Source organism: Danio aesculapii, chromosome 24 (assembly GCF_903798145.1).
Source record: "Danio aesculapii chromosome 24, fDanAes4.1, whole genome shotgun sequence".
NCBI lineage: Eukaryota > Metazoa > Chordata > Actinopteri > Cypriniformes > Danionidae > Danio > Danio aesculapii.
In genome coordinates, this window is record NC_079458.1 from 25,609,754 (window position 1) to 25,632,884 (window position 23,131).

The following is a 23,131-nucleotide window of genomic DNA, read 5'->3' on the forward strand; positions in this document are numbered from 1 at the left end:
TGTCTTTAAGTTATCAAATGCTTTTTTTTTTTGCAAGGATGCATTACATAGTTTGAAAGTGTCAGTAAATATATGTATAATGTTGTAAAATATTAAATTAAATCTCAGTTTCCATATAATTATTAATCAGCACAACTGTTTTTAACATTTAGAAAGATGTTTCTTGAGAATACAATCATAGAAGTATTGCTGAAGGATCACATGACCCTAAAGACTAAAGTAATGGCTGCTGAAAATGAATTTATATGAGAATATATTGCATTTTCAAATATATTTAAATAGATAACCTTGAAGGTGCTGTATGTAAGTTTTTGATTCCTCTAAAGCACAAAAATACTATAATATGTTTGTAGATATTTAAGAAACATGATAAGTAAACATTCTTGTTTATCTGAAAAGCAATGCTAAAGTCAGATATTCTGCTTTAAAAAATGTGTGTTACACGTCGAAACATTTGTTTTGGTCATTTAACCTGGCCAATGCCAGTGTAATAGACAAGTACTACATGACGAGATTTGCTGTGATAAGCAATTTGGCTGTTTGCACCAGATGAAACATGGCAGAAATTTAAATACAGCCATTCAGAAGCACAGAAAATGCACTCATTGCACACCAACAAAATGGTAAGGTTTACAATCTAATTAATACAAATGAAACCTCTTTAACATTATTGACTGTAGATGCTGAATCACTGATATTTGTTAGTTTGCACTGAGTCATAGTTGAAAAGGTCAATTTCAAAGGGTTTATTTTACTTTTAAGATCTGAGGTGAACTCGCTGCTTCTGCTTTCAGTAGTATGGCAATAAATGTCATGTAAAATGCCAACTTATTAGCATTTAACACTGAATGAAGCACTTGAGTTGTACCTGAGGTGATCATTGTCAGTTTTCTGTTGTTCAGCTGCAAGAAATAGAAGCCGTTCTTTGAATACAAATTTCAGGTGTTGGTTAGAACAAAAACTTCTTTTAATATGGAAAATATTCCTTCTATCGCATGCCGTTGCTTTTATTTAGAACATGTTTTAAACCAGCCTTTAGGCTCAAAAGTCAGACCCGCTCCTGTTTGGTGTCGCCAATCTGGCAACCTGCGCTTGCTTGTGTCTTTTGAAATAGGAGTGCAATACCTAGTTTAACCACTGGGTGTCAAACTTGCATACTGCACCTTTTCCTTTAAATTGCAATTCACTATTTTGCACAGCTTACATGTTTTATGATCAATGGCACACAAGAGACTTTTAAAGACATTTAAAATATTATTGTCCCTTAAATTGTTTATATTAGCTGCTGCGTACTGTTTAACTGTATGCTTAGTCATTCAATAAAGCATTATATCTCGCCTCACGCACTGTTTTGGTACAACAGGTGGGATTATGGACACACTTGGATTTGAATATAGAGTACAATGGTGACTCTGTGATCTTCGCCAACGTGTCCGTAAAGGATGTGAAGCCAGAGCCCTTAGAGGAAGGTGGAGCAGGCCATGGTGCTGGTGTTGGCAGTGGTGGTCTGTCAATCACCCACACCTACAGCGTTCGCTGGTTTGAGACTACATTGCCCCATTCACGCAGAGCTGAGCGTCTTCGAGACTATTCCTTCTTTCCCAAGACTCTGGAAATCCATTGGCTGTCCATTATTAACTCACTAGTGCTGGTGGTGTTATTGCTGGGCTTCGTCATCATTATCCTCATGAGGGTGTTGAAGAATGACTTCGCCAGGTGAGGAGCAACCTGATTAAGTTTTCCTAACATTGTTTTTTAGATTGTCACATGTGGAATTTTGTTCTCTTATTTAATTAGTAATAGCAGTTTTTAATTCAATTTTTTTTTTCAATATATTTCCCAGAAAGTTATGTATATGTATAACTTCACAATATGAAATTCACACACATATATATATATATATATATATATATATATATATATATATATATATATATATATATATATATATATATATATATATATATATATATATATATATATATATATATCTCTATCAGTATGTATGTATATGTACATATATATATGTGTGTGTGTGTGTGTACAGTAGAAGTCAGAATTATAAGCCCCCCTTTGATTTATTTTTTATTTTATTTTTTATTTCCCAAGGGATGTTTAACAGAACAAAGACGTTTTCACAGTATGTCTGATAATGTTTTCTTCTGAAGAAAGTCTTATATGTTTTATTTTGGCCAGAATAAAAGTAGCTTTTAATTTTTTAAAAACCATTTTAAGGTCAAAATTATTAGCCACTTTAAGCTATATATTTTTTCGTTAAACTACAGAACAAACCAGCATTATATGGTAACTTGCCTAATTACCCTAATCTGTCTAGTTAACCTAATTAACCTAGTTAAACCTTTAAATGTCACGTTAAGCTGTATAGAAGTGTCTTGAAAAATATCTAGTAAAATATTATTTACTGTCATCATGCCAAAAATAAAATAAATCAGAGCTGAGTTATTAAAACTATTGTTTAGAAATGGGTTGAAAAAAAATCTTCTCTTAATTAAACAGAAATTAGGGAAAAAATAAACGGGGGCTAATAATTCTGACTTCAACTTCAAATATATAAATATATTATTTACCATATTAGGTAGCCTGCTATGTTATATGTGCAATTTGACACAATGACGATAGCAAAAATCATAAAAATAAAGCTTCTTTATTTTGGTCTTTTGTCAAGGCAAGATCTAAAACAAGTCTAAGACGGTAGGGATTAAGCCAAAGGATGGTTGTATAACTCCTTGTATAACTTCTTTTATCCACTTTCTCTCAGATTTCTCTTCCCAGAGCATCTGACATCATGTACCTCACTCAGGACCTAGGTTAGGGCTTCCCCTACTGTAATACACCTAAAACGCGGATTGCCGTAAAACTCGTCAATGGAAGGAAAACATTTACTCTCATTAACTGCAGAAAAAAGCATTAAACAAAACATTTATCGATTGTACAGGCACCAAAAAGTAAAGCACAAATAATGTCCTTTAATTCGGTAACGTCCAGCGGCTGTCATTCTTGAATCAAGCTCTATTATTGTAAGCGGCTTGCTTTTCTGTCTGTTCCATTGCTCTGTTTGTTAGATGTTTGCTCCAACTTTCTTTTGCAGTTTAAAGCACGTCAAATGCACAAAATGCCCAATTCTTCACAGGTAGTCTATATCTCATCTTTGGATTGACTTCACATGTAAATCACTTGCGCTTCATCCACGTCTGTTTACTGCACAGGCTGCAGTGCAAAACGTTCTCCCCCACTTTCATGTAATGTATTTATTGTGAGAGCACAGGTGATATGTCATTTTTTGAGAAACACTCAAACATCACCTGTGCTGTGTATGCGACGCCTTTAAGTCATGTAAAACAATTCATTGCAAACAGATATAAATATAATTTGATTATATGGTTTGGAATTGGATGTTTTATGAGATTATTTACGTTTTTGTGATGATTTTGGAGTTAAATTAAGAATTTTGAAGGATCGCGAAAATTTTCGACTGTTGATTTCGCGTTGGATTCAGTGATCGCAGAAAAACTAGTAAGCGTCTGTAATAGGCTCTAAATTATGATTGCATGAGCTGTGTTAGAACAGGCTGTATGTTGAATTAAAGGTCCGATGAAGTGCTTGGAAATGTGCATTTTTTATTTTGTTTGACATAATCTCATCTGAAAAATGAAGAGAGGGTGGGACATAGTAGCTCCTCCCCTTTTAAGAAAGTCATCACTGTTTTGCAGTAAAAGAGCGGTTGATCGAGCACATCAAATGAAAAGCAAATGAGAAGCGTTTTGAAGGGGCCGGGACATGTCAGATACCAGAGAGCATTTGATTTGTCAATTTGATGATAAACTGAAGTATGAGGTGATGTGAAAAAAATCACTGATCCATTTAGGTGGAAGTGACAAACTGCAAGCTTTAATATCAGTTTTATCTTTTCTAAACATGAATTTTGTCACTGTTTTGGAGCACCCTAGCTAATAGACATGCTTAAAACTAAAAGACTAAAACTAACATCTAATTTTTTTTAACAAAAACCTTGTTATAAGCGACACCAGTGGTCATTAAATGAACTGCATCCAGTTGCATGTGGCCGGGCTATGTTATATGATAAAAATGATCGTACAAGAGAGTTGATATCAATAATCATTAGGTTCAAACCTCTATTTCTTTCTGATTTAAAGACTGGTCTGGTTTTTTGCTCATGTTGAAATCTGTACAAAAGCTACAATGATAAATATTCATAAAACTTGTATTGAGTAAACGTAATTTCTTTTGACACCCTTATTCCTTAACAAAATATCAGAGAAATTAGTTTATTAGTCCCTGTATGTAATTAACTGTAAAAATTGTATTTTAATAGGGGTCACATAAAGCTGTTTTACAATGTCTTAATTCTGTTTATTGGGTGGACTATAATGTTTTCTCCTGCTTGGTGATTCAAAAAGCGCATTACTTATAATACTACAACACCATTTTCCCCAGTTGGGCACAAACAGAAATTGAAATATTCTGGGTTTGGTGAAGGCCTGCTTTCTAAAAAATGGAATACACTGTGATTGGTAAGCTATCCCAGTGCACTCTGTTTGACGAAAAGCTAAGACAATGATTCCATACTGCCACGTTTCTTTTCACGTTTCTTCACTCAAGTTGATGAGTTTACACGTTGTAAATCCAGCAGCTCTAATCTGTCTACTGCAGCACAGGTGTAACATTGTGGCATCCATCATATGCTAATATAATCAAGATGTTTAAACAACAAAAGGCCCATCACTCAAACATTTACATTTTCGTAGGCTTGCATTTTAAATAAGCTGTTCATTTGTAGTTCTTGAAAAGACCTTTTTTTAATTTATTATTTAATTTCTCCCTTTGGAGTGGACTGTGACATTTTTTACATTTTAGATTGTTTTATGCCCAAACATATACATTACACACTGACTAACATTTGAAAACTGTAAAAGCATTAAAGGACCGCTTTAAATATTGAAATTTTATTAAATAATACATTTATATAATATCATACATTTTGTCATCATAATCCTATGTAAAGCCATGCATCTAGCAACTGATTAGCATGTTAATATTATATACAGATTGTGGTTTGTATTATAAGTGCATTAAAAATAGCTAAATGTATAAATAAAAAAACAGTTTGTCCAGAAAATGTATCCATTTTATAATTATTTCATCATGTTTTTAAACATAACATCTTGTGTAAATATTTATTTACTGTTAATTATTACAAGGGTTCAGTTATCTAAATAAATTAAGGTGAAACTCACAGCTGATCATGACTTGTTTGTGTACACTACGAATACAAACTGAACTTTGTTAACAGTAATTAAATAATGAATTCTTAATCAATTGTTTTACATTTGTATTACACATTCAATTAGCAGCATGCTTAGTACACCAGGGAGCTTGTGTTTTGACATCAACCATTAAATGAGTTTTTGTTGTTCCCTGAGCAACACATGCACACAAACAAGTTGCCAGGAGATTATGACTTCATCTGATAAAGTGGCCACACTTTACAGTAAGGTTTCAGTATTTAATGTTAGTTAATGCATAATTACTGACATGAACTAAAAATGAACAGTTTTTGTAAAGCATTTATCAATCATTGTTCAACATTAACTCATGCATTATGAAAATCTTAATTTGTTCTTGTCAACATTAATTAATGCACTGTGAGTTAACAAGGACTAACAATGAACAACTTAACAAAGATGTTAACAAACATGTACAAATTCTTTAATAAATGCATTGTTTGTCGTTTAATCCTGTTAGTGGATACATGGACTAATGTAATCTTATTGTAAAGTGTTTCCATGACCTAAACCCTTTTGTGAAAATACCATAATAGAGACATTTTATACTTTAAAACTGTGATTTATTTTCAAACTTTTTTTTTACCCTGTTAAATGCTCATGTTCTACTACTAAAAAAATCAAAGCTGATAATGTTCAATCAGTATAATGCTGAGAAATGTCACGGTGTCATGCAAAGGCGGAGATTCATTCAAACTATGGTCTCTCATAGATCCTTAAGTATACTCAAACCATATCTCAAACTGTCATAACAATCAAAGGGTGAATTACAGGGGGGTTTGGGGGGATCGACTCACCTCATTAACACTTGATCCCTCTCCGAAGGATGTCAAAACCATGCATAGTGGGGTCAGCCCTTTAATAGTGAGAAATAGTTTTCTTTGATCTGTATCTTAACTAATAACGTTAAAATAATTGATCAAATATATTTAACCACCTCTACATTTGAAAACCCTTACAACAGTTCATACCATTGTGTAGCATATTCACGCCAATCAGTCTTTGCAAAAAGAAAATTCATTCAACAGTCTGAAACTGGCAGATCTAGAGCACGAATAGACACCGTAAGTGTTCACAAAACACTTTTCATGTAAAGTAAAATTACATGCATAGTTTGACCTACAATAAAATCTTTAGCAGCTAATAAGAGGTTACTGTAGGTTAGAACACACTAATATCCATCAAAACACTGAAAACTTAAATATTTTTTATTAATAAATTACATTAAATTTAAATAAATGCATAAATTTGATTCACTGAAACGTGTATTAAAAAAATTAACATAATCAAAAAAGGTACAACAAAACAAACTGAACTTCGTCAAGTTCTAATTTGCACTTAACTGTAATACTGATAACTTGAGCAATGAAATTGGGCTTTTTTTGCATTAGATCATCTACATTTGGAAGAGGAGTGATCAGCACCCATCACCCAGAGATCATTATTGAACAATGAGCTAAACAAACGGTCACTGTCTTTGTCTACAGGTATAATGTCGAGGAAGATGGGGGTTGTGATGACCTGGATCAAGGGGATAACGGGTGGAAAATCATCCACACAGATGTTTTTCGCTTCCCGCCATATAAGAGCCTCCTGTGTGCAGTATTAGGTGTCGGGGCACAGTTTCTGACTCTGGCCACAGGTATGACACTGTTAACTTTTTATTAACTAAATAAAAGTAGTGGTGATTTATTAATTCCTTTTGTTATGGTTTCTTAAATAATACATGCACAACAAACAGAATGTAAAAACGTTTATAAATGCTTTTTAAAACAAAAACCAATACAAGGTCTGTAACTAAATTCTAATTGGCTTCATCATGCGTGAATCATTTTGTCATTTTGGAATATCAAGAAATGTTGTTGGCGTTTTATTATTTTTTTTATTGTTTTAACAAACAGTGACATTCTTAATAATGTCTCCTCACACAGTTTAAAAGCAGTTTTTTTAAGGTTTACAGGGGTGGGGAATGGGGAACAATAAGGTTTAAGAACCAGTAATTTAAAATAAGACAATTTAAGAATTAAATTAGGTGAAACAATGAAGAAAATATCTATTTTATTTTAATTCACTATTTTAATTTTAAGTATATATTTTTTTCTTTATTTAAAGGATCAACTTTTTAATGTTCTTGGGAAATTGAGTCATTTTAAAAGTATGATTTCTAAACCTGAAGAAGTTATGAAAATTATTGAAATATTTTACTCTGTTTGAAATTTTGAAATGTATTTATGTATTTGAAATGTATTTAGCCAGGGGGCTAATTTTCATCTGTTGCCCCCTGCCAGATTTTAAAAGGCAACCTAAAAAAACACATTATTACACATACAATAACAGTAAAGTTACAAACGACAAAAGGATAAAACATATAATAAGAATTTCATAAAATGTTAGAGAAAAGAATTGCACCTGATTACAAACTTGATTTGCTTTTAGCCAGTTCTTTAACTTGTATTTAAATGTTGAATAATTTGTAATACCCCTTAAATCAATAGGAAGTAGGCTTGGTCGGTAATACGGTAAAATGGTATACTGCGGGATCTAAAAATAGCAATGGTATCAGTTTCAATACAGTTAAACCGTCATAAAAAACAACGCACTTATATAGGAGACAAGTATTAATTATAATATTTTTAATGCCTAAAAATGCGTATGCGTGATTGTCATCACGGGACAGTGTGAAGGAGAAAGAGGTGAGGTAAGATGGTGAGTCGCGCACCAAGTGACCTGGTCTCGAAAAAGAACACAACCTCTGCAGGAATAAATTTCTGAATTAAGCGCGGGAGTGGTTGGTAACTCTGGTGTAATTTGAACGGGAGCGGGCAGTCTAACAACGTTGCTCCTGAGTGAGCGAGCACGACATGATGTTTGTGTGTGCGTGTATATGTGTGAATGAGAGAGAGCATGATGGTGTGTGTCCTGTGTGTCGTGTGTGTGTGTGTGTGTGTGTGTGTGTGTGTGTGTGTGTGTGTGTGTGTGTGTGTGTGTGTGAGAATGAGAGAGAGCATGGTGCTGTGTGTCTATGTGTGTGTGTTTATACAGACAGCTTGTCATAGGCTGTCTGGACTCTGTTTCATCTAGCTGTGTGGATTTTTGGTTTTGCCCTAGCCCCTCCCCCCCTTAAATTTTGTCCTGCACAGATCTCTAATACGAACAAGACAATTTGCAAATTGTGCAACAAACAGGTGACCGCGAACCTAGGGTTGCATATACGGTATTCAGTTTCTGAATGGTTTAGGCACAAGCCAACAGTTTGGTGATGCTGTCTGAGCCTTGCATCATTATTTTTTAATTATGCACTGTAAAACCGTATACTGAAATAAAATAGTGAGGAGGTTTGACGTTATTAAAATTTGGATACCGCCCAAGCCTAATAGGAAGTGTGTTCCAGAAATGACTGGCTCTAACTAAGAAGATTGACCATGTAAAAGTTGTACGTCTCCTCTAGTAATAGATCGTGTTGCTTGACCATTAGTATTGGTGTGTGTCACAAACTTGCATAATAGAGGTGGAGCATATCCATTTAAAATGTTAAAAATCATACAAGCATCAGCCAAATATTTCATATTATCAAAGCTTAATAAATGGTGTTTTTGTATTATATTACTATGATGATACCTAATAGACTTCTGATCAAATACTTTAGGTGCCTGTTTATAGAGTGATTCAACTGATTTTACTATTAAGACAATATAAATATGAGGAAAAAAGTTTTGCTGCTTCGTTAGTCGTATAGGTGATGTCGTAAGGTTGCATATGCCTGAAGTTGACCAGATTAAATATAACAATTTTAGTGACCTTCTTGGCATGCTTTTGGAATGTCAATTGTGAATCTAAAGTTAGACCTAAATATTTAAAATCAGAGACAACCCTGATCTTTTCTCCTTTAACAAATACATCAGGATGATGGATAACTGTCAATGATTGTGAGACAAGCATACAAACCGTTTTACTTTTATCCATGGCTGTTTTTATGGCATCTCTAAATAATTTGTCGGGTTAAGATTGTGCGTAAAAATGATGTATAATCTATTAGAAAAATCATAGGGTCATTTGAAAATTGCTTATACTGTTAATATAAAAAGTCTGTTTATAAGTAATTATATTCATAATAATATTGCTTAATATAACTTAACATTTTAATTTGATAATTGCCTTTCATGACATCTTATTTTTTATCTCATTGATGACTTGTTAACTTCTAACATTATTATAATTTTTGTCAAAGAAGCAATGAACTACAATTATTTTCTAGAATGAAGGAATTAGTCAAAGTCTGATAAAATGAGAAGTGAGTTGCAGATAGAAAGAGCATGAGCTTCAGATAACCCACTGATTTTTGGCTCTTCCATGGTTTCCTCAGGAATCATTGTCATGGCACTGCTGGGGATGTTTAATGTCCATCGTCACGGTGCCATCAACTCTGCAGCGATTGTACTGTACGCTCTGACCAGCTGTGTGTCAGGATACTGTTCTTGCAGCTTCTACACCCAGATTCAAGGCCAGCGCTGGGTCTGGAACATCATCCTCACCTCCGCACTCTTCTCTGGTAAGACCCCATCACAGTTTTCTGCATCACTACAGTGGAGATCTTAATTAGGATTAAACATGCTGTCTCATATTGGGTTTTACACAATACTACTGCGTCAATTGCATCATTGTGCAGTTCTCTTCTGGTCAGACAAAACCAGCAGTAAATCATCTGCAGTCTAAAAAAAATAGTTATCAACCTACACTTTTTTACAGCATATTTTAATTGTCTAGTTTAGATAACTTAGAAAATTATATTGCAATCTTGGAGAAAGAAAGTTAAAAAATCGGTTTATTATCAAAATGTTTAATGGTAATATGCATAGCAGTTAAATAACAGAATTAAAGAAAAGAATAATAAAAAAAAACATCCCAATTGAGCCCAAACAATGTTTAAAAAATTATATAGAATAGTCTAAAATATATCTTCTTAATATGAATGTTTGATACCTGAATACTGTACCTAGAGAACGAAATAATCTGCTGTTGTTCATTATTTTTTGACGCTCTAACCAATCAATAAACAAAATAGCTAGCTTTTTCCTTTGATTTAATGACCAATTAAAAATTAAACCCTATACATGAAATATTTAACTTAAATAATTTATACATTAACAAACCTAAAATAATAAATAAAAGCAGCATGACAGACTGTGCCTAAAAGCATATCATATTGCTCTCTCTCTCTCTCTCTTTCTCTCTCTCTCTCTCTCTCTCTCACTTTCACTCTCTCGTAAATGTGATTTTCTTTAAAGTGTACTTTTAAATAGCTCATTACTTTACTTTTAAATATCACTGTTTGTTTTGTGCAATTTGTTCATTATTGTAATTTAATAAGGGTGTGTTAGTCTACATTGGAAGAAAAGGAGTCAGTCCTAGTTTTTGAACATTTAACCTCGGCTATATTTTTATTTAAAAATCCTCTTTTGCAAACTAATTTCATTTGGTATCATTCTGATGTATTTTTGTAGTTATTAAAATAAACAGAAAAAAGAATTAGAGGTGAAATTAAGTGTGTTCAGGGCTAAAACAAAACCAAGACCACATGTGTTTTCAGATTTTGTGACAACAAATTAATCTTGGCTACTTTTGTCATTATGATTAGTGTTCTATTTAGTTATTTATTTATTTATTCATTCGTGAAACATGCTTAGGTTAAATAAATATTTTACTTGAGCATATAGCAGCAGCCAATAGCCTAACATCATAACATCATAATTTTACCTGCAGTGCTAATTTAAGACGTCGGTCCACCAATAGTATTCGATCTGCTCCAAATTCACACACCTTACATACAGGCTATATTTCATTTATTACACAGAAAGCTTGACATCGCAGGTAGATCCAAACCACAATTATTTAAAACCAAAATGCTAAAGGTGTACGTGCTTTATAGGAATTTGAAAATGAAAGCAAACTTGAACCCGCAGCACTATTTAACAGCCTAGAATGCTCGTAGTCGTGAAATTCAAAAGCGAAAATAGTGTGAACACATTCAAAGCGGGCACCTTCGGTGTTCATCGTGCTTGAGAATGAGCATTATAATTGTAGCATATAACTGCTTCATTCAGGAGGATTTGAAAAAACAGACTCGAATCTGGGAGTCGACTCTACTGCTATCCCTACTTTACTGCCAGCTAGCGTTTTGGAAGTGGTATTGCAGAGCAACACAAACAGAATGCATAAATGAATCTCTCATCACTGGTCTCTCACAGACAGCACTAATCTCTCAAAAGCCATAATCACTAGTCTCAGACAAGACATCGCTAATCTTTTATCAGTAATCTCTTATCACTAGTCTCCAACTTTCACAGGTTCCTAAGGGCCAGAACACACCAAAGGCCCGTTTCCACTGAGTGGTACAGTACGGTACGGTTCGGTTTGGTACACTTTTATGGCCGTTTCCACTGTTAAAAGGCGTACCGAACCAAACCGTATCGTACCACTTTTTCGGCACCCTTTCGAAAGGGTACCAAACACAAGAAAGGGTACCAAAAGGCGGAGCTAGACTTGCAGCTGAACGCTATTGGTTTACAGAGAGGCGTCATTCGCTTGCGCAACATGCCAGAATGAAAACAAAAAAACCGCCATGTTTAAAATACACGCACAGCCGACGAGCCGAGACATTACAGCAGAATTATATATACATATAATAACGAGCCATGGTCGACCTGGGCTCAAACAAACCTTGTCGTCGTCTTGATAAACAGCCACAAAGCCAAGAAGAAGAGCAGATTTACCCTGAGCCCTGTAGTTTTTTACGAGGCAGTCTGAGGCGCGAGCGGTTTCGCTTTCTTCCTTGCACTCGCCGCGCGTCTATATCTGAAATAACAAACTTCTTGAGCTGATGATAATAACCTGCGCTTGATTATTGACGTGCTTTTGAAACCCAATCCTGTCAGACACAGACAAACGCGAGAGTGAAGCGTGGAAAAAACAAGGGAGGAGCCGGAAAAAAAGGAGCACATTATTTTTTTAGCAAACGTGAACAAACTGCCTTATTTAACTGTTATTGTTATGATCCCCTTTTGGACTAATATGAACTCAGAATGATGGAATTGTTCTCTAACAGAGACTACATGTGCTGCTGAAGATTACAGGCACAGATAAGAGGTTTTCACTGACTGGGCTATATTTTGGGTTGTTTTTGAACCTAAATACGGACGAAATGTCTGCTGTGTGTTTTTCTGTAGTTGATAACATATCGGAGATTGTAAGGGGCTGTATGTGTTTATATATGTTCATTTATTTATTTAATATAATTACAGATGTTACAGTAGGCCGTTTCGTACTGTCATTGATCTGCAGTTATAATCAACTCATATTCATAGAAAAGTTAGTAATAAACATTTCTACACAAGTATTTATGTGTGTAAAGCATCTGTTTTGTGAGAAGTGCTTCTCATATGATATGTGAGCGACCTGTACAGCTTTATTGTAGACATTTCCTCGAGCTAGAATGACGTCGACTGAAACTTTCTGTCATACACCACGCCCACCAAAAGAGGGTACCCTTGGTAGTGGAAACGCAAGCTTGATAAAGTTGACCCGTACCAAACCGTACCGTACCAGTCAGTGGAAACGAGCCACAAGTCAAAAGTCGGCTGTTGGGCTTTGTTGGTCTGGCTAGTTGGTTTATATCCGCTAGTTCGCTTGAGTGCATGCGGCAAATGTGACGTCATTGCGGAGGTTCGCTTTGTAGATTTGTAGAGCAAACCCATTGCCATTGATATTTTAATAAACTTTAATAGGTAAAACTTTCCGAGAAATGAACAAAAGCAAGTGATGCATCAAAGTTTGATTTACAAAATCTTGAATGGTTATAAAAATCCTTAAAATCATTAAAATAATTTTTAAAAACAATGAAAATAATTAGTTTAAAATATTGTATGATATTAATATGACATGACATAGTTCTGGAAACTTCCTACTTCTCTGTTTATCTGTCTGATTTTGCAGTCAGTTTGACCACCCCCTGTCGTTTTAAATAATATCACAACGGCGAATGCGGCAGGTATAAAAGGTTCTCGAGGTGCGCGTGCAGTCAGCGGAGGTGCGCGATGTGGCGCCAGGCAAAAGTATAAATCCAGCTTTATAAAGTTAACATCTGAGTTCGTTGGCCGGATTCAGTGTGTAGAATCGGCATCGGGGCATCAGCTGTAGAGAGCATTCTGACTGGTTATTCAACAGCGAATCAGTGCGTGAGTGTGACGGAGCAGGTAAACAATTCAAGTCAAAAAGGAACACAACAAGGCCGGTTGTAATTTCACTACATCTCTCAAATATTTGCGAATTATATGGAATATTAGATTATTATCATATTATTTGTAGGAGTTAATCCCTTTATTTTGAGTGACAATTACTGTGATAATGGTACTGAACACTACTTTGTTATGCATGTGCACGTCAGACATTCTGGTTTCCAGTTCTGAACAAAAAAAAAACAGATATTGCCCCCGCAGATCGGAAAGACACATATCCTCCTCACATAGGCACAGAATCTTGGAATCATCGGCCGCCATCATTTGTTGTGTTCAGATGTGAGCCGACACGAGGCGGCAACACAGTTGGGTTTCGTGTGTGCTAATTGTTTGACATTGGCTTATTGTGTACTGGCATATTTAAATTTCTCAAATCACTGACTTCCAGGGGCTTCTTATTGGCAGATGTGTGACGTAAGATGCATTCATTGAGGAATCTCTTTTTAGAGTTGACAAATAAGAAATACTGAATGCCAGTAACTCAAGGGCATAGGTTTGCACTTGAGATTGGTGGGGACGGGTGAATCAAACACGGGTATTTTTTTAACCGCTATTAAAATATATTAATAATTAATCCTCTCTTCATACAACTTGGTACTTTTGAGGCCCGTAGCTAAGAGGGGTTCTGGTGGTTCAAAAGACCAAAAGTTGGATTGTTATTATTTTTGAATTTTTTTTCTGATTATTCAAATGGCTAAATTCTGACTAAGGAACACTTAATGTGCTGGCCAGTTTGTTATTTGTCTGCAGGCTTCAGTGTTTAATTTAAAAGTAGTTTTAACAGATTTCTAAAAAAAAAATAATAATAATTATGATAGATGATAATTTATGATTTATGAAAGATGATTTGTATTTTAAAAATAAGAATCTTTCCATATTTTTTATACAAAATTGTCATTATTTATAAAATTGTGATATAAAACGTACCGTTTAAATGCACAGTTGTAAATAAACACTTAAAATAGTCAAATAGTGTGGTAAACAATTTGGCAAAATGGTTGGAAATATTTTTGATACATCAGAAAGTGTGGTTATGATAACCATCCGACAAGATAATCCAGCAAAAATTAGTTCTTAAAATGTCACTAATAAAAATATGCAATATTTATACCTCATAATTAAATAGAAACCAGGCAAATAACTGCAAAAAGGTTGTTTTTCAGAAAACAAATAGCCGTCCCTTTCAATAAGCTGGCTACAGGCCTGATAGTGTAATGTTAGAATAATGTTTATTAACTGATAAAGAGAGAGTTTAATAAAGACTTCTGTTCATTTTAGCCACAGTGAAAATATAACATGTCTCATAAATCAGTATTATGCCTGTACAGAGGCTGCTTCTTTTTGGTTTTTTTGACAAATTGTTTCAACCGAAATTGGACATGCTAGAGATTAGAAGAACTGCGGGATCATTTACTTCAGCTGTTTATTCTGCAGTTAGTTTTCAGGGCGCACTATACACAGACTAGCCTATATCCGTCTGCTGTAACGACAGTCTGTGCGTTAAAGCGGGGAAAACGCGAGCATTAACGGCATTATAGTGATGGGCTCATTCAGTAGCGAACTTGCGTTTATGTGACTTACACTTTTGTTGAAAAAAAAAAGCTCCTTATGTCCCCCTTTTTGCCATGCTTGTGTGTGTCACCTAACTGCTGCACCCAACACACCTTACTCTTGCATGAGGAAAAAAACAATCCATCATTTGGCGCTGCTTATCTAAACCATAGATCTGAACGCAGCCACAGCCTCTGACATGATAGCAGGGAAAGGCATAGCCAATCAAAATGCCCAAATGTGTTTTGAGGGTGGGAGGAGCGAACGTGATTAAACCTTTTCTGCATGTCTAGGTTAATGTTGACAGCGTGATTTTTATTTATTTATTTATTTATTTATTTATTTATTTATTTATTTATTTATTTATTTATTTATTTATTTATTTATTTATTTTTAAGTGGATTAAATTATTGGTGGGGACATTTCAATGGTTGGAGGATATTGGTGGGGACACATCCCCTCCTTCCTCCCTAAATCTATGCCCCTGCAGTAACTAATTGAAAGCAGAAAATGAGAATGGATTTCACTGTAAGAAGAGTTTGTTTTTTTCACAGCCATATTTGTTTGAAGGGGGCATTATCATCATCAACATACTCATCATTATAATATGTCAAGTCAGAGATCAGCCAAAAAGTTGTCAAGAATTGGGCATTTAGCAGCCACCAAAAGTCAATAATTTTAGTTTCAAATTGAAATATTAGAAATATTTTTGTTACAAAAACCCATCGATCAACTTTATAAAAGATGCGTTGACCCCTGGCAGTGTATGGGTTAGTTTTACAGTGGATTTAGGTGCATTTAGAAACTTCGGGGGGGAAAAGTGCCACTACCCAAGACCATTAAACAGCAAGCATGGAAGAGCCAGGATAAAATGTAAAACTAATCTGATCTGTGTTCATCTGAAAAAAAAGAAAAAACCATAAACACTGAGGGTGGCTTGAGAAGCTGAGCAAATTAAGAGCTATTTTTCATTTTTGGTCGATCCATATCTTTAATCCAGTTTGTCAGATAAATAAAGAAATTACCAGCATGTGCAGATGAAAGGGATAGTTCACACAACTGATAATTCTGTCATTTACTCACCCTTTACTTGTTCCAATTCCAAACATGTTTCACTTTGTTCTGTTGAACACAAAAGAAGATATTTTAAAGAAAACTGTAACCACTAGGATTATTTAAATCTATTGTAACACAGTATTTATTTTTCCTGCTATGGAAATTGTTACATGATTTCAGCTTTCTTCAAAATATCATCTTTCGTGTTCAAAAAAAGAAACTCTAAATAAAGATCCACTTTAGGGTGAGTAAATAATGAGTAAATGTTCATTTTTGGGTGAATTATCCCTTTAACACCAATAACGGGGAAATATGAAACAATTCTCCAATTTATATCAGTGTTCTTTTTTCTATAGCTGTCCTTCCAAATGGAACACTATTGGGTTTTTTACTAAGTGGAAATTCAAACCGTTTTCCAGATGATGTTTGACGGTTGCCAAATTTGTAAAATAAATGACCAAACTACCAGATGATACCTGCCATGAGTATAATCGCATTCACCATTGGGAGACGGTATAATCACTCTTGTAGGAGAATTTTGCTTTCACAATCCAAAATAAATTAAGTAATCCAAAGTCAGTGCCCAAAAGCTCTGCCCCTCCTGCTACATAAGCAAAGCTGCAGCTGTTGAGTGTGTAAAGTGTCTAACTTGCAATTATTCAACTGGTAAAATGAAGTGTGGAATGTTGGAGTATTTAAAGGGCACCTAGGTTAGCCCTTTTTTCAGATTTAATACAAGTCTTTTGTGTCTCCAGAAAGTGTGTGTAAAGGTTCAGCTCAACACCCATCAGATTTTTTATTATACCTTTTATTAAATTCCTATTTATAAATTTTTTCACTGGGTGGCGGTTTTAATGTACTGCTTCTTTAAGGCTAGTCCTCCCCGCCCACCGTTTCTACGTACCTTTCTGCGTGCCTTAATCTCCTCCCTCGGCAGCGTCAGACAACAGACAGACTTAAAGGAAGCAGATCTCATGTAGCGTTTGTGAGAAATACTACAGTAAGAACTTTACCAATTAGTATTTATTGTGCAGTTGCATGGCAGGGTCACACAAAGTTCACGCGCGCGCACACACACACACACACACACACACACACACACACACACACACCGCAGCAGAAACACACACACACACACACAGACAGACAGAGCGCCCGTTTAGCTTTGCACTCTTTTTGCACGCAAATGTGACAGGATACAGGTTAATCTCTACTGGTGTATTGATATCTTTTATGTTAATGTACAAAATAAACCTGAATTAACGTCCACAAACCGGGACTGAAACGTCTTCCTTTATAATTGTTCTGACACGCGGCTGTGCTGATGAAGTAAAGCTAAGCTAAATCGCTATATAATTCATTACACACATGCTCTGTTTTAAAACATTTTAAACATGTGAAACTCACTCTTGATCACATTTGATGATGATTGATGATCCTAACGAACTGAACACACCTTTTATTCCCGGTTGCTTTTTCGCACGTCTGGTCTTGTTGATATGATTACACACGTGACTACCGGGACATGTTAATACGTGCAGCTGTCAATCAATTCGGTGGGCGGGGGGACCGCACTCCTACATAAAGTTGCGGTCGATCTGAAAACCGCTCCAATTGGTCCACCGTTTTTTATGTTGCTAAATTGAAAAAAAAGGACTGGGTGTGTTTAGATCACCCCAATATGACGGTCTATACACCATACATGCACATATGTCTGTCCAAACAGCTTGAAAAGTAGATTTTTCACCATAGGTGCCCTTTAAAGTGCACTTATTATTTTTAGAGTTTTCAGTGTGAATGCACTACTTACACTATTTACACTACAAAATGGTGTAGGATAGTGCCATTTGGGATGCACCTAAAACATGTTGTTGTTTTTTAACTGTACTTCAGAATAGACATAAAATATGCTAAAAACAGTGTTCTAATATGACTAAGCAGTGGCATTTAAATGTAGAAAATTGTAGGTTGTTCTCTGATTTTGATCTCCTCTGCAGTGCAGATAGTATTGTTTCCCACAGTGCAGTGTGCTCAACAGGATTTTTCCACTTTTAAATGTCACCTGACTCATTGTGTGTGCTGTGCTCTATGCTAGACTTCTATTCCAAACATTGCATATCATAAATACAGTGTTTTCATAAGCAGATGTAAGTGGCATTTGGTTCACTTTTTTTTCTGCTTGTGTGATTGATTCAGCTCCGCTCTTCTTCACATGGAGTGTGGTGAACTCTGTGCACTGGTGGAGCGGCTCCACTCAGGCACTTCCTGCCACGACTGTGCTGCTTCTCCTTGGCGCCTGGGTTCTGGTCGGCTTCCCGCTCACTGTCATTGGTGGAATTGTTGGGAAAAACAGAGCAGGCAACTTTCAGGCTCCATGTCGTACACGTAACATTGCACGGCAGATCCCTCAACAGCCCTGGTACAAACACACTGCTGTGCACATGGCCATCGGAGGCTTCCTGCCTTTCAGGTAAGAGCAGTGAGTTACAAAGAAATGATAGATAGATAGATAGATAGATAGATAGATAGATAGATAGATAGATAGATAGATAGATAGATAGATAGATAGATAGATAGATAGATAGATAGATAGATAGATAGATCATATTACCAAATTATATGAAAAAAAATTAATTATATATATATACATACATACATAATTTTTAATAAATAAATAAAAGGTACTGCCATGACTTCTTTCCAGGGGAGACATTTGTAAATTACATTGGTGATTGGTTAAGTAACCTCTAAATATACATATCTAAATTTTGTAATACTTTTCCACCTCTTCAGAAAAATATCAGTCTTCATTTGTAGACATGCAGTAATTATGCAGTCATTATATGGACCCGTTTAAGTCTCTGAATCCACTGAGCCACCTTTTGAAAACATTTTTCCATCCAATGTACTGTTACATTTTTTTCGCAACCAGTAATAATATCCTTAGGACAAATCTTGTTTCTTCATTAAACATATCTTTGGACAGTGCTCCCAATAACCACATAACTGGATCGAGGGGTATTTCTATATCTAATATGGTATCTATTTCTTTTTTAGCATTTTTCCAAAATTCTTGAATCTTAGGACAGTCCCAAAAATGTGGGTATGATCTCCAATTTCACCACGTTTTCTCCAACACAAAGCAAAAGTTGGTCCTTTTACATATGTAAAAATTACAAAAGGAGAAAGAAAGTACCTCATTTTTACTTTCCAATTAAATTCTTTCCATAGTTGACTATTTATTCCTTAATGATATCCTTCACATAACTCAACCCAAAACCTCATCCTCAATTATGGTATTTAGTTCTAGTTCCTTTTTTTTTCTTTTCTTCTAACATGATCTGTATTTTGTACAGTATTAGTTACTAATCTTTTGTATAAATGGGAAACATGTTTTTTTGCAATATTTATGAAGTGTTCTTCTATTTTATTTGGTTCTTGCATGACTAGAGCCTTTTCTTAATGTAATGTCTTTTCTGGAAGAACCTATACATATCTTTAGATGAGATATTAAATTGTTCTTTATGAAAATATTTAGTACAATCAAAATGTTTCTGGATGAAATACAAATATAATAGGAACTTTTTAAAATAATAGTGTACAGTTTGAATAAACCATATGAATAGCTCGTTTTAATATAGCATGAAATGAACACACATTTATTCTATTATATTTTTCTATAAATTTATGTATATATTGAATTCGAAAGGTTATATTATCATTTAATAGTTTATATATAGTTGAAGGCAAATTAGCCCTCTTATAAAACTGATGAATTAAAATATTTCTCAAATGCTGCTTAACATTTTTAACAAGTTATTAAACATAATAGTTTTAATAACTTCTCATTTCTAATAACTAATGTCTTTTGTCTTTGCCATGATGCCAGTACAAAATATTTTACAAGTTTACAAATTTTGCAAGATACTAGTCTTCAGCTTAAAGTGATTTTTTTTAATGGCTTACATATGTTAATTAGGTTAATCAAGTCATTGAAGTCATTGACAACAATGGTTTGTTCTGTAACCAATTGAAAAAACTTCGGAAGTATAAATAAAATACTAGAAACTTCAGAAGGGCTACATTGTAGAACATTCTATTCGATTTTTTATGAAAATTAGAATAATGAATGAAATATAATAGAATTTATTACATTCCATTATTTAAAAATATTTTATTTGATAATTATATATAAAATAATACAATCTAATATATCAACTATTTTACTCCTTATTCTTTGGCTTAGTTCCTGATTTATCAGGGGTTGGCACAGCGGAATGAACCACCAATGGACCCTTTTTACATTTCCGGGTGTCTCAGCAGGGGAGGTCGTCATGGTTGGGTAAACTTAGAGCGCAGTGAATGGGAGAGTACAACAAATATTTTTTCACAATCCTATTATTAAAAAAAAACTCCATGGTGGTGTTATCAAGACTTTCAGAAAAAAAAAAAAACAATTGTGTGCGACTGATAACAGCAGCCAGATAAGAGAACAATGTCAAATTTACTGTCCTGCCCATGTTCTCGGTATTTCAAATGCCCCGCATTTTTTTATTTAGTTTTTTTATTGTAATTTGATGCAAAGATGATACAGTACATAAATGACTGCATATAAATGTAGATACTTTAAAAAAAATATCCAAATGTTAAAAACTTACAAAGATTTAAGATGCTGATGACCGTTAAACACATCTTAGACTGATTTCACGTGGCCGCCGTTTTAAAAGTGACAGCAAGGCTGCGGTGGGAAGAAACCCGGAAGTATCACCTGGAGTCACACAGGAACGGCGTTTATGATGGCTGTATATCTTATCAGCGAAAAGAAAGTGACACAAATGTATTATTTCACTGCTTTCCGAGTGAACCGAAGGTCCGTTCTGATTGGATAGCAGGGGCGTTGCTAGACATAAAGCTCTACTGAGGCACGTACCCCCTTCCCCCATCATTCATTTGTTTTTAAATGGTAGCCACAAAAATAAGCATATAACAGTATTGTGAATAGGGTTCATTACTCTGGCACATGTTTTATACAGTGGATATTCTAAAAAGCTGTTTTATTAGATCATGTTCAACATCTATTTTTTTCTCCCCTTGACTTTTCAGTGCCATTTCAGTAGAACTGTATTACATCTTCGCCACGGCGTGGGGTCGTGAACACTACACGCTGTACGGCATCCTGCTGTGCGTGTTTGCCATCCTGCTGTCTGTGGGCGCTTGCATCTCTGTGGCCCTCACCTACTTCCTGCTCTCAGGCGAGGACTACCGCTGGTGGTGGAGGAGTGTTCTCAGCACCGGCTCCACCGGCATCTTTATATTTGTTTACTCTCTCTTCTACTACCACAATCGCTCCAACATGAGCGGCCTTGTACAGAGCGTTGAATTCTTCGGATATTCCTTGCTCACCGCGTTTGTTTTCTCACTCATGCTGGGAACGGTTTCCTTTTGGGCTTCTCTGGCTTTTATTCGTTACATCTACCGTAGCCTTAAGATGGACTGAGGGATTTTTTTTTCCTCCCCTCTCAAATGTGGAGACTAATGGACCAGATTTTTGTGTTGAAGTATATTATAAACCATAAACTATCCAAACTGATGCCAATCATTAAAAGGAAATAGGGAGCAGACAAATGTGACTATAGACTTTAATATTTTGCTCACCAACACCCTGATACTTAAAATTCACATAGGTAAATAGATGCTAGATTATATGCACATCAAATACTGAAGTATTTGGATCGTTTGTGCTGATTGGGACAGAATTTCATACTTCGAATTGTTGCTTTCTGTTTGTGGGTTTTGTTAAAGGAACACTGACCTTGTTTTTGGAAAATAGACTCATTTTACAAGTTCCCTAGAGTTTAACAGATGAGTTTTACAACTTTTAGCTGATCTCCAAGTCTGGTGGGAGCACTTTTAGCTCAGCTATAATCATTAAATCAAATGAGACCATTAGCATCTCGCTCAAATTCCAAAAACAGATAATTTTCCTATTTAAAGCTACTCTGTTCTGTAGTTACTTTGTGTGCCAAGACAGACAGAAAATGAAAAGTTGATATTTTCAAGGCCGATATGGCTGCGAATTATACTCCAGTGTCTCCCAACCCTGTTCCTGAATTCACACCAACAGTACACATTTTTAACCTTTTTCTCAGGTATTCAAACATACCTGAATTAAGTCATTAGAAGAGACCCGAAAACCTGAAATGAATGTTTCAGATTAGGATTACTGTTGGTGTGATTTTTAATTATCTGTCGGTTTTAGTACATAAAGTGTTTACAGAAGAGTGCAGCTTTAAATAGAAACATTTGAGCGAGATGCTTATGGTCTGATCTGATTCAATGATCTATGCTAAGCTAAGCTAGAAGTTTTCCAACCAGACTCTGAGATCATCTGAATGATTTTAAAAAAATGGTAAAACTGTATAACTCTAGCAGACTTGTAAAATAGGTCCATTTTCCAAAAAAAAAAAAAATGGAGTGTTCATTTAATGCAATGAGCATGACAAACTACTAAATGTTAGTTTCAAAGGATAATGGGACAAGAATCAGAGGCCTTCATACTTCTATATTGTTTCATGTGACCATGGAGGATATAAAGCACTTATATGCACTGTAAGTGAGTTTACTTGATGATTACAGGTGAATTTGTTGTTATAAGGAAGGATATTATGATCTTTGAGGTAAATAGATTTGTCATATTGTGCACATATGGTGCAATATACATGTTTTGATCAAATGAGTAGAGTTGGAGGAAAGGTTTAAGATGAGCAAGCTGAAGAAATGAAGAATAGATTATAGAAGCAATACCATGCTCTAAAGTCACCATCAACTGTGATCTGTCAAAATGTAAATAGTATGTTTTCAATAAAGTCATTTTTATTACGGTAAGAGAAATAAATGGGTGAAATGCAA

General features: G+C 34.9%; 1 protein-coding gene across 1 annotated transcript in view; it reads left to right on the forward strand.

Annotated features, from left to right (window-relative positions):
* tm9sf1 (transmembrane 9 superfamily member 1) overlaps positions 1-23,131 on the forward strand; it is a 28,481-nt gene extending 5,350 nt beyond the window's left edge. The window contains exons 5-9 of the mRNA XM_056450383.1: positions 1,364-1,716; positions 6,812-6,966; positions 9,688-9,873; positions 18,419-18,692; positions 21,326-23,131. Coding sequence (XP_056306358.1) covers positions 1,364-1,716; positions 6,812-6,966; positions 9,688-9,873; positions 18,419-18,692; positions 21,326-21,719 — 1,362 coding nt within the window. The 3' untranslated portion in view covers positions 21,720-23,131. The remainder of the gene's footprint in view (positions 1-1,363; positions 1,717-6,811; positions 6,967-9,687; positions 9,874-18,418; positions 18,693-21,325) is intronic.